This window comes from Symphalangus syndactylus, chromosome 3 (assembly GCF_028878055.3).
Source record: "Symphalangus syndactylus isolate Jambi chromosome 3, NHGRI_mSymSyn1-v2.1_pri, whole genome shotgun sequence".
In the NCBI taxonomy this organism is placed as follows: domain Eukaryota; kingdom Metazoa; phylum Chordata; class Mammalia; order Primates; family Hylobatidae; genus Symphalangus; species Symphalangus syndactylus.
This window is the reverse complement of record NC_072425.2, coordinates 137,392,354-137,409,723: the sequence shown is the minus strand read 5'-3', so window position 1 is coordinate 137,409,723 and position 17,370 is coordinate 137,392,354. Positions and strand designations below refer to the sequence as shown.

At 45.6% G+C, this 17,370-nt stretch overlaps 1 protein-coding gene across 4 annotated transcripts in view; it reads right to left on the bottom strand.

Annotated features, from left to right (window-relative positions):
• Positions 1 to 6,478: 6,478 nt before the first annotated feature.
• POU2F3 (POU class 2 homeobox 3) overlaps positions 6,479 to 17,370 on the bottom strand; it is an 84,138-nt gene continuing 73,246 nt past the window's right edge. For all 4 annotated transcript variants that reach the window (XM_063636626.1, XM_063636627.1, XM_055273495.2 and 1 more), the window contains 4 exons: positions 15,662 to 15,823; positions 9,785 to 9,851; positions 7,838 to 7,973; positions 6,479 to 6,846 (listed from right to left, as the gene is read on the bottom strand). In XM_063636626.1, coding sequence (XP_063492696.1) covers positions 6,807 to 6,846; positions 7,838 to 7,973; positions 9,785 to 9,851; positions 15,662 to 15,823 — 405 coding nt within the window. In that variant the 3' untranslated portion in view covers positions 6,479 to 6,806. The remainder of the gene's footprint in view (positions 6,847 to 7,837; positions 7,974 to 9,784; positions 9,852 to 15,661; positions 15,824 to 17,370) is intronic.

Genomic DNA, 17,370 nt, shown 5'->3' with positions numbered 1-17,370 from the left:
TGGGACAGCTCATCCAATCAATTTATCGAGTACCTACTAAGTGCTTGCACCCTTACTAGGCATTGTGGGGGATGTAAGACATCGTTCTTGCCCTCGTGCTTGAATTTAAATGAAGCAGGCATGGATGAGCAGGAAAGTGCTCAGGCCTGAGAATTAGAAGTTACAGTATTCCAATGTCAGCCCTGTCACCAACTTGGCAGTAAAGCATAAGGCTTGAGAGTGAACCTTGCTTGGTACGTCTTTGGGCAAGTTACTTTTCTGTTGCCTCCCTTTCCTCGATCCTCAGAATGGGGATAGTAATAACACCTATCTCATATGGTTATTTTGAGAATTTTTAAATATTACGTATGTAAAGTGCTTTGAACAATGACTGGCACATGGAAGTCACTACATAAATGCCAGCTATTTTATTTCACTTTGGGTAAATCCTTTTCTTCTCTGGTTCTATTTTAATACCAAGCAGAGTAAGTTTGAGCGATAAGAATGGAGGCTCAAATGGGGTAAAGACAGTGTCTGCCTTGATTGATCAGGACAGGCAATCCTGGGTGCCGAGGAACCTAGACATTCTCAAAGGAGAAGACCTTTAGCAGAGGTGTGAGTGTTTAGACCATGCCTGGGGAATAGTAAATATTCTAGTTTTGGTCATTTATCTTACCAACCCTTCAAAGGTAAGGATGGCACTGGTTTCATCTTTGTTTCCCTAGTACCTGGCATGAGGCAGTTACAATAAATGTTTGTATGTTGAATTAATGTGAAATGAGCCTGGGAAACTATCTTGGAAGCATATCACAGTTCCTAAAGTGTGTTGATCATCTATGCCACTTGGGAAGTGTTTTCAAATACCCTGTGCAGGCTGTACCTTGAATATTATGATTTATTAGCTCTGTTATGGGGTCCAGAGATCTGTAATTTTTTAAACCTGCCCAGGAGTCATTCAGATGATCACATTTGATAACCATTGCTGTTAGAGTCCTTAAATGCCTCTGATGCCAGCCTAAGATGCCAGGCTGAGATAGCTTATTATGTGGAAGCTCATGATGTTATTGTACAAGGGAATCATATTATCATGCTCTCCAAGCCCTTGCTACTCAAAGTGTGGTCTATGGACCAGCAAAATCTGCATCACCTTGGAGTTCATCAGAGACTCAGAATCTCAGAACCTACCCCTGGACCTACCAAACTAGAATGTGCATTTTAACAAGTTCCCCAGTGATTCGTATACACATCTGGGTCGTAGTTCTTAACCTTGATAGCATGGTAGAATCACTTGGGAGCTATTTAAAATCCTAATACCCAGGCCACACTCCGAAAAAAGTAAATCAGAATCTCTGTGTAGATATCAATCATTTCAAAAGCTCCCTGGGTGATTCCAATGTGCAACCAAAGTTGAGAACCCCAGCTCTAGCAATACTCAGTTAAAATCAGTGTAAGATGAATTGGAGAAGGCCTGTTACACATGCGTTAGGATAGACCGGATAACAGGTAATGATAGTCTGGAGAAGTAAAACATGGAAGACTCCACCTCACTGAATGGAGAGTATGCAGAGCTCAACCTCTTCCCCCATTTGTTTTTGTTGCAGTATTTTTTTTTTCTAGTATCTGAATCTGGACTTTCTTCTTGCTGCCATCATTTCTTACAAAAGTAGAGTACTAAAGCCTTCAGGAGTCTAAAGGCTGAGGGGGTAAGGGAAAAGGGAAGGAGCCAGTTCTTCCTAAAATATTGGGCCTTTATCCTAGAGTGACTGGGATTCTAGGTTCAAGCTTCATGACCTGGGATTAAATTTTGTTGATGTATCTATCTTTGGCCACAATCCCTGTTCCACCAAATCAGATCCTTGTCACCGGTAGCATCTCCCAGAAATTTCGGGCTGTTAAGGGGAGCAGGGGACAGGAAGCTCTCCACCAATTTAATAGCAATGAGAATAATCACAATAATAACAAATAACACCTATATTGCCCTTATTAATGTACCAGGCATTGTTCCAAGCACTACATATATATATATATATACACACATATATACATATATGTACATATATATACACATATATACATATATGTACATATATATACACATATATACATATATACACATATACATATATACACATATACACATATATACATATATACACATATATACATATATACACATATATACATATATACACATATATATACACATATATACATATATATACACATATATACATATATATATACACACACACACACTCACTTAATCCTCACAAACAATTCTATGGGATGGGACCTATTGTTATCTCCATTTTACAGGTGAGAAACTGAGTCATGGAGCAGTCAAGGCTTTCCCAAAGATGACACGGTTAGTAGGAGGCAGAGTAGGATACAAACCCAGGCAATATGACTCTGGAGATCATGCCTGTGTGGCAGATGCACCTGACAGCGGTAACTTAAGTACACCCTGAGAATGACCCTGTGTGGCAGATGCACCTGAATGTGTGTCTAGTGTTCCAAGCGTGGCCAACCCAGAGATTCATTCCTTATGTATGAGGAACATCTGAGCCCCTGGCCCAGCCCTTGGAACATGGGCCATACAGGGGGCTGAGGCCCTTTGTTTTGGGTTGAATGAAGGTTGCCAGGTGGAGGTTGTTAGTGGGAGGGTGTTAGATGAAAGTGCTATATAAACTGCATGCTTTCTGCAGGCAGTGGTGGTTCTCCTGCCCAGCCTGTTGCCACTGGATCCCTCTTATGTAAGTTCCCCTCAACAAATCCTATGTCGCATTTGTTGGCTCTTGGTCTCTGGCCTCTTGAATCTGGTGCTATCCCTCCTGAAGTCAACAGGGGTCTGGCATGACAGTGCCCTTAACCACTGAGATATGCTGCCTCCACTTACCTAAAAATTCCTGCAGGTTTGCACTGTATTCTCCTGTATTCACAACTCCTATCTCAGTGAAGGGCGTTAAAAGTTTACAGGGAAAAAAAGGGAATTTTATATTTAAAAAACATAACTGCCTGTTATGTGCTAGTCACAATGTTAGCCACAGGGATACAGAAAAAAAAAAAAAAGCCTCAACTGCAAGGAGGTCTCCCCACAGAAGGAAGAGGCAGAAGAGTCAGCAAGTGAGCTATGGTGGGGCCACGCAGAGCACACGAGGAGCCCTGGCAACCTGGGAGCTCCGGCCAGGGTTCCTGCTTTGGGTCCTGGAGTTAATAAACTCAGTCTCTGAGTCAGACCAAAAGTCCTTACTTTGTCTTAGGAGCGCAGAGCTGGGCCCACCTGTTTTGAGTCAACTAAACATCAGAGTATGAAATACAGTTTGGCCGGGCGTGGTGGCTCATGCCTGTAATCCCAGCACTTTTGGAGGCCGAGGCGGGCGGATCACGCGGTCAGGAGATTGAGACCGTCGTGGCTAAAATGGTGAATTCCGTCTCTACTAAAAAAATAGAAAAAATTAGCTGGGCGTGGTGGCGGGCACCTGTAGTCCCAGCTACTCAGGAGGCTGAGGCAGGAGAATGGCGTGAACCCGGGAGGCGGAGCTTGCGGTGAGCTGAGATTGAGCCACTGCACTCCAGCCTGGGCGACAGAGCGAGACTCCATGTCAAAAAAAAAAAAAAAATTACAATTTGAAATGTAGCAGCAACAATCTTTTTTTTTTTCCTCCCTTGGCAATGACTGGTGGTCGCCCTTAGATTCTCTTGTCCTAGTTAGATGCTGAGGCGGCGAATCAAGCTTCAGTTAAACTTCCCTGGAATTACAGATTTTACAGAATCATGCAGACATGAAAGGTGACCTTGCTCCCTTTCAGGCTTGATTCTGTTCAGCAATGTCCAAGTTAGTTGGCAAGGAAAGCTACTGGAGTCTGAACAGGCTACAGTTCTGTTTATTTCTTTCATAAAAAATCATGGGCAAATGGATGAAAATCCAAGTTCTGGACAATGCAGAGGATCAGCTTTTAGCACTCACCTAAGTAGGATGTCAAGGTAGCCAGGACTTCTGTAGAAAAGGGTCAGCTCTAGCATCCATGAGCATACAGGGAGGAATGCACGCATGCATGTGTATGTGTGCAGAGATATGCACAGATGGGCTCATGGGTGGTGGAGTAGTCCCCTTAATTACTTAAAGTACTGCCAAAGGCTCCTCTTGCTGTCTCTTTGCTACGTACCTGGCCCCTTTTAACTAGATATTTTCTTGAGAAAGTAAACATTACCATTAGGCCTTCTCCCACTTCATGACGTGAAATAGGAATTTTTAAAGCCCCATTCAAACATCAGGGAGCGGTTAACTCTTGATTATTAATATTTAGGTTTCGCATGTGGATATCATTATTTGCAAGAAGTGTTTAATCCCAATTTTAGTTTTTCCCCATCAGCCATTACATTTTTGAAGGGCCTCTCTTTCCCACAGGTCAGCGTTTACCTCAGCAATGGTAACTATTTATTATTTATTTTATTTTTTGAGACGGAGTCTTGCTGTGTCGCCCGGGCCGGAGTGCAGTGGCACAATCTTGGCTCACTGCAAGCTCCAACGGTAACTATTTAAATTTGTATTAATCTAAGAAAAACCACAAGAATAGGTTTGCTGCCTTTCAACCTCCTCACCAAAAGTCACAATGCATTCTGAAGCCATATATATACATATATATATATATATATATATGTATATATATGAGACAAATATGTATATTTGAGACAGGGTCTCACTCTGTTGTTCAGGCTGGAGTGCAGCGGCTGATCATGGCTCACTGCAGCCTTGACTTCCTGGGCTCAATAAATCCTTGCATCTCAGGCTCTTCAGTAGCTGGGACTACAGGAATACACCACCAAGCCCGGCTAATATGTGATTATTAAATTATCCTCTGCCTTAACTATTTATTGCTTTATGTTGTGAGTAATGAATAACTGCCATTCAGGGTATCTGAGACATGAGACATTAGCCTCAGTCTCCACCTCTTAAGTGTTCAAATGACTTCACCTTAAACATTCACCATCCTCCCACTTACAATATCTCTGGCCTACTCTGCCTTCAAGGTAGTTATATTACAGAGAGTAACAACTCTGAATTCTTCAGGGCCCTGTAATAACATATGTCATCTTTAGCATCAGTTTGGGGAGTAATACACTTAATGTCCCAATTTGAAACATTTTCTGCCATCCCATTTCATTATATGCACTCACATGCCCCCCACAACAACAAAAAGGCACAGAACAAGAATCTAAACCTCTTCTTATCAACAGTGGAATACTTTTCATAATCACTATACACATTTATTTAGGAACAGTGAGATTCCTTTGAATCTCAACAGTTTCCCAGATATGTAGTCTTTCTTTTTTTTTTTTTTTTTAAAGTTACCATTTCTGGAATGGCTTCATGTTACATCTCTACAAACTGGCCCACAAAAAAGGAGACTCTAGAGATAATGTTCCCAAAGAAGTCAACAAAGATTCCCAGCCCAGGCCAGGCTCAGTGGCTCACACCTGTAATCCCAGCACTTCGGGAGGCCGAGGTGGGTGGATCAGGAGGTCAGGAGTTCAAGACCAGCCTGACCAACATGGTGAAACCCCATCTCTACTAAAAATACAAAAATTAGCCGGGCTAATTTTTGGTGGTGGGCGCCTGTAATCCCGCTACTCGAGAGGCTGAGGCAGGAGAATCGCTTGAACCCAGGTGGCAGAGCATGCAGTGAGCCAAGATCACGCCACTGCACTCCAGCCTGGGCTGGAGTGAGACTGTCTCAAAAAAAAAAAAAAAAAAAAGAAAAAGAAAAAGGAAAAGAAAAAAAATTCCCAGCCCATGTGGGAACTCTGGAAGCTAGCACTGTATTTCACACTTTGGTATTTCCCCCCTTTTTTTTTAAAGAAGATAAAATATTACAGAGACATTTTCAAAAATCACACCTGAGTTAAACATTTTGCTGGAAAATTCCACATTAAGGAGTTAAGAACATAATGCAAAAAATGGGAAAGGGCTCTATACAGGTACTTTGCCACCATCATTGTTGTGTGTTTGCTCTTGGGTTCTTCCTTTTCTGCTGCCAGGAGAAAGGAGAGGGGACAGAATAAAGAGAAACACGGGGAGGAAGGGAAAGAACAGGCACTCCTGAGCCCTAGGCAGATGTGGACAGACAGAAGGGCACCAGTGGGCGGAGCAACAAGCCCAGGGCACCCACCAAGGGCAGCTCTTTTACACCTTCTGCAAAAAGGAGGGGACCTGGAGGGCACAATAATGAATGGATTTGGTTGTAGAAAAGGGGGTGAGGTTAAAAAGAAAATGAGGTGAGATGAAGATTCCATCAGAAAACTTAGCTGTACAGAGAAAACATCAAGGCTTTGGTGGAGATATCAGATTCAAATCTTTTCACAGATTTTGGGATCAGTTCGGGGGTTGTGGCCAAGTTCAGAGTCAAAACTATTATCTCCCCTTCTGGTGTTTGGCACCCCAGCCAAATGGCTATCCCCAGAAGCCCACAGATGAGTTGGAGAATAACAGCAAGAAGTCTTTTCTCTGAAAGACTATTGCCACAGTGAAGCTGGCTAAAATATTTGGAACTAGAAGGCAAGGGCATAGGCAAGGAAGGTGAAAACGGTAAGCTCCTAGGAGGGGCTGTATATTTCAAGAGCATTAGGAGTCTGCACTTGCACTTGGTTCAATCACAGTTTGGATCTCCGGAGGCCCTTGCTCCTGAAGAAGACAAGAGTCTGGGTTCATTGATAGTGGAGATTTTCTTCCACTCTTCGGAAGGCAATCTGTCTGTATATAGAAGGCATGATTCCCTTCCTTCCAGGGGAAATACAGGGCCAGGTGGAGTAGGAGAAACTTTTTGGTCTCAGTGGAGGTAGGTGGGATGATTCCATCGGTACCAAGATCTGGAAGGAAGAAAGAAGTCAATCCTAAAGCTAGGAATGTGATGGCGTAAGATGGGAATGGGGAGTGACTGCTAGCAGGTACAGGGGTTTTTGGGGGGAGGAGTAATAAAAACATACTGGAATTAGATAATGCTGATGGTCGCATAACCTTGTGAATATACTAAAAACCACTGAACTGTACACTTTAAAATGGTGAATTTTATGGTATATGAATTATACCTCAAAACGATTTTTTAAAGCTAGTAATGTATATTATATGGTCCTCTTTCTCTCTCTCAGTAGGGGTAGGTGAGGAGCTCCAGCGTTTCGGGCTATGCAACAATTGGCCAGTAAGAGCTGCCTGCCTTGCTGAGCTGCCTGGATTTGGACAGCTGGGTTCATCTTTTCTGACAAACTCAGGTCTGTAACCTACACATCTCTGTTTTGTTCTGAATCAGGGCAGAATCTCTCTTTCACAAGGCATCAGCTCTGAAAATACTTTTTAGAGTAGATTCTTTGCTTCATGAACTGAAGCCCAGGAGGCTGCCTGCCCCACTACATCCCAGGTGGGAGTGGGAGACAGGAATTGGCACCACTTCCCTCTCTCCCTGTGTCAGCCATGCTTGAAGCCCAGGGTTTTCTTTGTGCCTAAGCTCTAGGCTCACATCAGAACCTCCTGAAAACCGGGTCCCTCGCATGAAGCCCAGCAACGGACCTGGCTCTTTCTGACATGAGTGTTTGGAAATTTCCACCCTCAAAGTAAGGATGGAAATTTTGGCTTTGTTGACATCAGCTCCTTGCCAGGATGGCTCACTGACTGAAGCTTCTTTTTAAAATCTATACTCCCTAGGGATAAAGTCCAGTCTGGCTGTCACTCTGTCCTCTCTCTGCCACCCTGTTCCTCTTTTCCAACCCTATCTATGACAAGGTTTCTTTCCCAAGGCATAGGCCCAGCTTCTCGCATGTCCCTTGGCCCTGCTGGGATGTCTCTGCACCCTCCCCTTCACCTTACCCTGAAGAGTTAAAACTGGAGGCGGAGTTCACTGCTGCTTTGGAGTTATTTTGAGATGCAGTGGGGCTGCTGGCGTGGAGTCCTGAGCCAGGAGATGAAGGCCTGCTGTTGTTCCCAGGGGAACAGGATGACGTTACTGAGGATGAGGAGAGGCAAAAACAAGGGGAAAATAATGCTGCTGGATCCCAGGACATCAGGATGTAGCCCTTCAGACACAAATTTCCTGGTGGATCCCCAAATGGACCGCACCCTCTCCCTACCCACACCCACCTGACTACCTCCTGCCTCATTAGCGTCAACTTCTGCCCACACCCAGAGGGGCTCTCATCACAAATGCTCTCTGCAGCCCAGGCCCTGGAGAGTGGTGTGGCTGGTTCTGCAAGTCTAAGATTTGCCAAATCCAAGGACAGATGCCAAAATCATCCTACTCTAGGACACACCCTAGGCTGGGCACATGCAGCCCCAGACCAAGAGGCAGGAGGAAAAATGAACAAGAAGGAAGAGAGGAGGAAAGAAAAGCAAGTGCATAGGGGAGAAAGAGAACTTGAGGGCATGATGAAAGATTGCCAGCTGCTCTAGTTCTCCAGTCTCCACAAAGAAAAGGTGCATGATTTTCTAGAAACTAGAGTAATGAACTGAGCTGGGCATGGTGGCTCCTGCCTGTAAGCCCAACACTTTTGGGAGGCAGAGGAAGGAGGGCTGATTAAGCCCAGGAATTCAAGACCAACCTGGGCAACATGGCGAAACCCAGTCTCTACAAAAAATACAAAAATTAGCCAGGTGTGATGACATGCACCTGTAGTCTCAGCTACTCAGGAGGCTGAGGTGGGAGGATCACTTGAGCCTGGGAGGTCGAGGCCGCAGTGAGCCATGATTGCATCACCACATTGCCTGGGCAACAGAGGAAGACCCTGTCTCAAAAAACAAAACAAAACAAAAACAAAAAGAACAATGAACTGGGAGTGAGGGGACCTGAGCCCTGTCTTGGTCCCCGGCCATCCACTTAGCAGCTCTGTGGCCTGTGCTGATTTGTTTCACTTTCCTGAAACTCACTTTCATCCTCTGTGAAATGGCAGATTTGTATTTGGATTAACTCTTGTGTTTGTGTTTCCCAAACTGTGTTCTATGGATAGGGTGACATATATTTTACCATCCAAACTAAGACCCTAAGACACTTTGAAAAGTAGAAGGGGCCGAGTGTGGTGGCTCACGCCTGTAATCCCAGCACTTTGGGAGGCTGAGGCGGGCAAATCACTTGAGGTCAGGAGTTCAAGACCAGCCTGACCAACATGGAGAAACCCTGTCTCTACAAAAAATACAAAAAATTAGCTCAGCGTGGTGGCACACTCCTGTAATCCCAGTTACTCGGGAGGCTAAGGCAGGAGAATTGCTTGAACCAGGGAGGCAGAGGTTGTGGTGAGCTGAGATTGCGCCATTGCACACCAGCCTGGGCAACAAGAGTGAAACTCTGTCTCAAAAAAAAAAAAAAAAAGGATTAAAAAAAAAGAAAAGTGGAAGGAAGTGCTATTGATAATTATGTCAGGACATGAAGCAGACACTGGGACTGTCCTGGCCACCCTTGGGCATGTGATCATACTGTCTAGTTCTTTGAAATAATTAGGTGCTTTTTGAGGAATAGAGTGTTACTTTGGGAAGCTTCGCCTTCCTTGGGCCTTCCATACAGTTCATTTTGGAATGTTATGCACCTGAGTGCTTAGAAGTGCTGCAGTTAAAACAAAACAAAACAAAACAATACGCTTGTTTAAACTGCTTACTCAGCATTTTCCAGACTTACTTGATCACAGAACCCTTTTTTCCCAACACAGATTTTAATATCCTTTGAAATGCATTTAGGGAAGCCTGACTTAGGTAGATACCTTTCAGTTCTAATATCCCATTTTTTAAAAGAATTCTGGTGTTATTCAGAAATCTCATTTTAAAGCTCACCTGTTCCAGGCATGGTACTGTGGACAGGAGGGACAGAAAGGGGGCCCAGAGACCCTGAGGGAGATACCTGAAAAACAACAGAAGCTTATAAATGTCCATTTCTGCTCCCTTCTCCAACTTCAGGTCATTCTCCAAAGACAGTAGGCCCCAGACTCTACAGAGACCAGGGCTTGTCTTCCTTGGTGATTTCCTAGCCTACATGCCATCCTCCTTTCTATAGGAAGGTCTCTGGACCACATACTGGCATCCAGAACCAGGTCCAGTCTGCTCCGGAAGTTCCCTGGTGTCGACACCAGGCCCCTCCAGCCCCTGACAATGTGTATTGCCTGATAAGGTTTCTTTGACACTGCCAAGCCAAAGGCTGCCTTGCCTGAGAGCCCTGGAGGTGAGTGAGACAAGCCTATTGGGCCCTGCTGTGGCAGATACTGCAGGTTGCCTGCCATTTTCTGGTCTCCATTCCTTTTTCCCTAAAAGAACCCTGCTTTTGCTGAGGACAGCAGGGTTGCTCAGCCTAGCAGCCTCTCGAGGGCTTTCCCACTCTGATGGATGAATGGAGCATGGACCCTCCAGAGGTAACTGGAGGCACTGAACTCTGGTTTCTGAAGCTTTTTATTTTGCCCTGGGGACCTCATAGCATCATCAGCTCTGAGATTAGAAAGGGACCTGGGATAATTTTGTTTACCCTCCCATGCAATTCAGGAACCTCCCCCTCACTGTTACTATCCTAGAACAACCTAGAACAAGATGTAATAGAAAGAATAGACTTTGGACCCCAACAGGTCTGGGAGTAAGACAGCTCCACCACTATCTGTGTGACTTTGGGCAAGTTATCTAACCCTACTGAGATTTGGTTTTCTCATCTGTAAAATAGCAGCAATATTTCCATTATATATTTTAATTAAGTCATAATGAGATAATGTCTGTAAAGCTTACAACCCAACAGCTGGCAAGGAGTGTCAGCTTGTTAAATGCTAGTTCTCTTCCTTTCTGGAAGAAGCAGCTGTCAACTGCTGTATATTTATAGATGTTATTCAACTCTTCTTTTGGGCTAAAATCTGTGTATTTTCACTGTCCCTTATTCTTCTCATGCTAACAGGGGAAGCTCTGACCAGGTGTTTGCAAAGGCTATTGAAAGGTAGTTCTGCTCTCCCCAATTTGGAAGATCCCACCCTAACAGGATGCAGCATGTACTTATTTCCTCATTAATCAGAAATGGTTTTCCTGTTTTCATTTACTTTTCCTTATACAATGAGCCTCCTCAGTAGGCTGGGGGCCTGTGAAGGGTGGAGACGGGCACAGGTTGGGAGGGGTGGCAGAGTGGTTAAGAGATGTTATCAATAATCTCCCTACCTCTTCTCCTCCTCCCTCCCTGCTGTCACACCCAAGACATGTGTTGTTGTTGTTGTTGTTGTTGTTGTTGTTGTTGTTGTTGTTGGTTTGAGATGGAGTCTCGCTCTGTCACCCAGGCTGGAGTGCAATGGCACGATCATGGTTCACTGCAACCTCTGCCTCCTGGGTTCAAGCAATTCTTCTGTCTCAATCTCCCGAGTAGCTGGGATTACAGGCACCCGCCACCATGCCCAGCTAATTTTTGTATTTTTAGTAGAGACAGGGTTTTGCCATGTTGGCCAGGCTGGTCTCGAACTCCTAACCTCAGGTGATCCACCCACCTTGGCCTCCCAAATTGCTGGGATTACAGGCGTGAGCCACCATGCCTGGCTTTGTTGTTGTTTTTAAATAAGTGATAATGTATTTGGTCATTGTGGCCAGGTTTTTTCCTTCTGGCAACAGGCTAGGCATATGCGAACAGACATATACATGGTTCCCCCTTTTTTATTTTCTAGATATATTGTAGCATTCTGCCCACACTGATCTGCACCATTTTGCCTTTCCACCTGCTAATCATTTTATTCCAGAAGCAAAAGAAACTATGTCCCAGTCCCAAGGGACTGTCTTAATGAGACCCAAAGATAGGATCAGAAAATTTTCTCTCTCCTTTTCCTTCATGACATCACAAGTGTTAGTGTAACTACTTATTTAATGTCCTTCACAGCCATTACGCTGTAGACTTCATGAGAGCAGGGTAACGCCTGTGTGGTTCACTGCTGCACCCCCAGTGCTTTCTACGGTGCCTGGAACGTTGCAGGTGCTCAGTAAGTATGTGTCGAATGAAAGCTGATGAGGAACGGGGCCCCTGCATGGCTCCTCTAGGCCCCCTCCATTTCTCATCATGTTGATGTCCTGGGTTGGCTTTGAACCAAAGGGAGAATCTACTACTTCCCATCTGCTCTAAACAAAGCCCAATCTTTAAAGATTCCAAAGTTCCTATGACATGACCCAAGTTTCTTAACAGGGCCTACGATTCCCAACATAATCCAGCCCATCTACCATTCCAGCCTCCTCATTCACACCCTCACTCCCTGGTTTCCAGCCCGTTCTGGCCTTCTGTGCTTCTTTCCTCCTACCCCACTCTACCGTCAACCTTAGAACCTTTGTACATGCTATTTCCTCTACCTAGAATATTCTTCCCTGCCATCACTCCTCCCTGCCCCCCCAACTCAGACACTTTCCCTATTAATATCAATGGTGACATTCATTCTTCTGGTGTCAGTTTAAACATCATTCCTCAGAGAAGCTCCTGATACCCTGGACTAGGTTGGGCACCTCAAATACCTGTACCTCTTCTCTGAAGCCTTCATCACAAATAGCATTTGTTTAGTATCTGTTTTCCTGCTACACTGTAAGCAGGGGTCATGCGTGCTGTTCACCACTGGAGCCCCAGTACCAAACATATAGTAGGTGCTCAGTGAATGCTTAAGGAAGAAATAATGAATGAATATCATGTTGCCTCCAACTTAACATGTTCAATGATCCCTTAGAGGGTTTAGGGTACTTCAGCATCCATGGCCCATTATGATCCCACACTCATCAGCCCCTATAATTTTAATCCTGAACCCTTTGCTCCAGCCAGACTGAAATGCTTGCGATTCCCCAAATGCCTCATGTTGTTTTATAATTCCATGACTTCAGGCTGGGCGCGGTGGCTCACACCTGTAATCCTAGCACTTTGGGAAGCCAAGGTGGGCAGATCACCTGAAGTCAGGAGTTTGAGACCAGCCTGGCCAACATGGTGAAACCCCATCTCTACTAAACATACAAAATTAGCCAGGCGTGATGATGGGTGCCTGTAATCCCAGCTACTCAGGAGGCTGAGGCAGGAGAATTACTTGAACCTAGAAGGTGGAGGTTGCAGTGAGCCTAGATCGCACCATTGCACTCCAGCCTGGGCAAAAAGAGCAAAACTCTGTCTCAAAAAAATAAAAATAATAAAAATAAATAAAAAATTTAAAAAATTCCACGCCTTCTCACAGGCTATTCCTTCTGCCTTGTACACTAACTACTCTTGCTAATTACTAATCTGTTCTCCAAACAAATTAGATATTCACCCTCCCGGGCCCCATTCTGATTTGGGTGTCTTTCCTCTTGGTTCCCGTGGCACTCCTATGGGGCTCATTCCTGCCCAACACTCCTCACATCTGCGTGGTTGCAGTTTCTTGCCTTTTCTGGTCCCTCCTTCTCGGTTTCTTCCCTGATCCTCTTCCTTTGCCCATCTTGCAGAAGCTGGTGGCATGGCCTTTGCTCTTTGCTTCCTCTACATAAACTCCATAGGCGAGTTCCTCCTCACCCAGGATTTCAACCGCCACCTGCACCCTTGTGACTCCCTAGTCCATGTCTCCATCCCAGCCTTCCAGTCTCACCCCCAGACTCATAATCTCAAGTGCCCAAGGACATTCCCACGTGGGTGTCCTGCTGGCCTCGCTGTACATCATGATGACATAAGAACTGAAATCATCACTTCTTCCCACTCCCCAGCCATGTCCTCCTGCTTTGCTTGTTCCGTAAATGGCAATACCATCTGCCCAGTCAGCCCAGCCTGAATGCCAGGAGTCATTGCAGAGGATTCCCTTTTTTTCATCTCTCTCCCTGCCCCAATCCAGCTTTCCATTCATTAACCAAGATCTTCTAATGATTTCTTGAATCCCTCCCACTCTCTCATTCCTACCTTGTGGGGTTGCTTTGCCCTCAGTCTTTCTCTACTGGATACCTGCAGTCCCATCCTAACTGGCCTCCCTGCAACCCATCTTGGGCCTCTCAAGCCATCCTTTATCCTGCAGTCAGAGTGATCATTCAAAAAAGAGAAAATGATCATGCCAATATCCTAGGAAAATCCTTCAATGATTCCCCCAAACCTTCAGTTCCTTAGCATTGTGTACAATCCCTGCACAGTCTGGCTTCTGCTGATCTGTCCAGCCTCATCTTTCAACACTCCTCCTCATGGAACCACTTGCAGTTCTACGAGCGTGCCACACTCTCCCTGCCTCATTCCACAGCCCTCCTACTTTCCCCTGGGAGAGCTCCACCCACATTTATTTGCCTCTCATTCCTCTTCTTCCTTTAGACTCAGCTCAGGTATTAATTATCTCCTTGGGGAAGCCTGTCCTAACCACCAGCTCCCAAGGCTGGTTAGCTGCTGCTCCTAAGTTCTCCTGGAGAAATGATCATGCTCTTTTCCATTCGTTTATTTACCTGCTCCTCTGCTAGGCAGTGAGGTCCTCTGGGACAGGGAACAAACAGTATTTATCTTTGTATCCCCAGCACTTGGCATAATATATAGAAGGTATTCGGTAGCTGGTTGGTGAAAGAATCAACAATGGTGTAGTTTTTGGGAAACAGCCATGTCCCACCCTGATAAGGCTGCATTTCACCCATCTTACAGTGCTGAAAGACTGAAGGGCAACATCATTCTCCCCAACTCCCTTAACCTTCAACCATCACCATCCCCAGAGAAGAACCTTCCCACCCCCACCCTCCAGGTACCATTTCTCCCTGCATGGAGAAGGTATTTCCTGCCCCCTAAACTTCATTGTCTGCCTAGAACTTCAAATTGTTTCCAGCCCCGGCTTCTCCCTTGAACTGCAGAGTCACAGATGTAACTCCTTCATACTTACTCTTGGATGCCTTGTAGGTATGTTCAACTTAATACGACGAGCCCCAAATTCTTAGCTTTTTTCCTCAAACTTGCTCTTCCTGCAGTTTTCATCATCTCAAAAAAATGGCAGTGCTTTCCAACGCATTGCTCAGGCCAAAACCCTTTCAGTCATCTTTGCTTCCTTTCTTGTATTCCGTATCTGAGCACATCATGCTGCTCCACCATCAAAGTCTAGCCAGAATGCAACCACTCCTCCTCACCTCCATGGCTACCACCGTGGGCCAAGCCTCCATCACACAGCCTGACCATTGTCATTCTCCTAGCTGGTCTCCTGCTTCCACACAGATTATTCCCCACATAGCAGCCTGTGTCAGCCAACTCAGCTTTCTCTGGCTAGAGCTCTCCAATGGCTTCTCATTTTACCCAAACTGAAAGCCAGGGGCCTTTCAATGGCCTCCAAGACCTTGGGCGCTCTGCTTCCTGTTTCTTCTCTGGCTTCCTCTCCTACTTCTGGTCCCTTTTCTCATTCTGTCCCCAGCCACACTGGTTGCCTTGCTGTTTCTTAAGCATACTGGATCTTTTCACTTGCTAGGCCCTCTGCCTAGAACATTCATTCCCCCAGATATCCACATATTTCATTCTCTGACAACTCTAGGTCCCTGTTCACACACCCTTATCAGGGAGGTCCTCTCTGACCTCCCTATTGAAAGAGCATCTCCCTGCTATCCCCTTCTATTCCCTCGCCCTTCTTTATACTGTATTCTATACAGCATCTCTTTGCCTATTTATTTACTGGATGCTCCCCTCTTCCCTGCAGCCACCACCTTCCCCTCCAAGCATCATGGCCCTCCAGTGCTTGGCAGACAGCTTGGTTCCTGGCCACTCACCAGCCGGGAATTATAGACAGGCGGTTTGATGGGTGTGGCCACAGGGCAGTTGATTCGCTTTTCCTTTTGACGTCGGTTGCAGAACCAGACCCTCACCACCTCCTTCTCCATGGACAACTGCTCTGCAATCATGGAGATCTCCTCCGAGCTGGGTTTTGGGTTCTATAGGGACCAAAAGGACAGAGTATGGTCAAGAGAAGGGAATCAGGGGCAGGGAACAGAGGTCCCAAAGAAACAAGATACAACTATACATGGATCAAAAGCTTTAGAGTCAGACCTAGAATGAAATACTGGCTTTTTCACTTACTATGTGTCCTTAGGAAAGTTTCTTAACCTCTCTGAGCCTGTCTTATCATCTATGAAATGAGAATAATCATGCCCACCACATAGGATTATTGTGGGAATTAAATGAGAAAATGCATGTAAACTGTCAAGCAGAGGGCCTGATACAAAGTAGGGTTTCCATAGATGTAGGCTGCCTTTCCTTCATTCATGAGTTCGGAGGAGAGTCCATGGATGAGTTATATGGGGCAGGTAGAGTCCCCAGAGCTGCTGCTCCCTTCTGTGTTCTTCCTTATAACCTGATGTCCTTCTCCCTTGTCATTTCTTTCTTTTTTTGGGGCGGGGGGATGGAGTCTCGCTCTGTTGCCCAGGCTGGAGTGCAGTGGCGCCATCTCCGCTCACTGCAATCTCCACCTCCCAGGTTCAAGAAATTCGCTCTGCTTCAGCCTCCTGAGTGGCTGGGATTACAGGCATACACCACCACGCCCAGCTAATTTCTGTATTTTAAGTAGAGATGGGGTTTCACCATGTTGGCCAGGCTGGTCTTGAACTCCTGACCTCAGGTGATCCACCTGCCTTGGCCTCCCAAAGTGCTGGGATTACAGGCATGAGTCACCATGCTTGGCCTGCCTTGTCATTTCTTCCTGTCCTCCTGCCTCAAAGCAGGAAATGAGAAAGCTAAAACATGTGGACCCATCAGGACTGTGGCATAGTGATATATGCTATACGGGTGCCACTACCTTGTTCTGATCCCTCGCACCTGGTCTTTAGCCCCGGCCACTTTCCCCCACTCCTACACCCTCCCTTAACCTTGCCACCCTAGGAAGCTTAAAAAGAAGGAAAAGCCAGTTTTTGTCATTCTGCTAGCTGGATATGGGCACCAAACCTTTGAGCCAAATGTACGAGGAATCTGCCGGAGGGGCAGCTGTCCTGGAGGCCTGGGGCCTTTGGAGACACGTGGTACCCATGGTGGCTCTGGAGGCTGGGATCTGAGGGAGCCTGGCTAGAGGCTGGCTAGGCCACATCTGTTTCTCCCTCTTCTCTTCCCCAGCCTGCACGGGGCTCACAGCTTCCAGCTTCCACATACTGGCTCAAAAATATGCTTTTGCTAAAAGTTCCAAAAAATGTAGGTGTATAACATGATCACAAGTATTTAAATGTGCACAGAAAAGGAGTAGAAGGAAATGAGGTCAGATGGCATTTGGCGATGGGTGTTTTTTTTCTTTCTACTTCCCTGTACTTTCCAAATTGTTCAATAAGCATTTATTACATGTATAATTTGAAAAATACAAAAGGTACTGCATAGAAAATAGAGAACTTATATACAATCCCCTGGCTTTGCTCCCTTTACCTCAACTGGATACGGAGATACGCTGGGTTCTGGGACCCTATAGCCCGTTCTTTAAATCTCCCAGTGAGAGAAACAA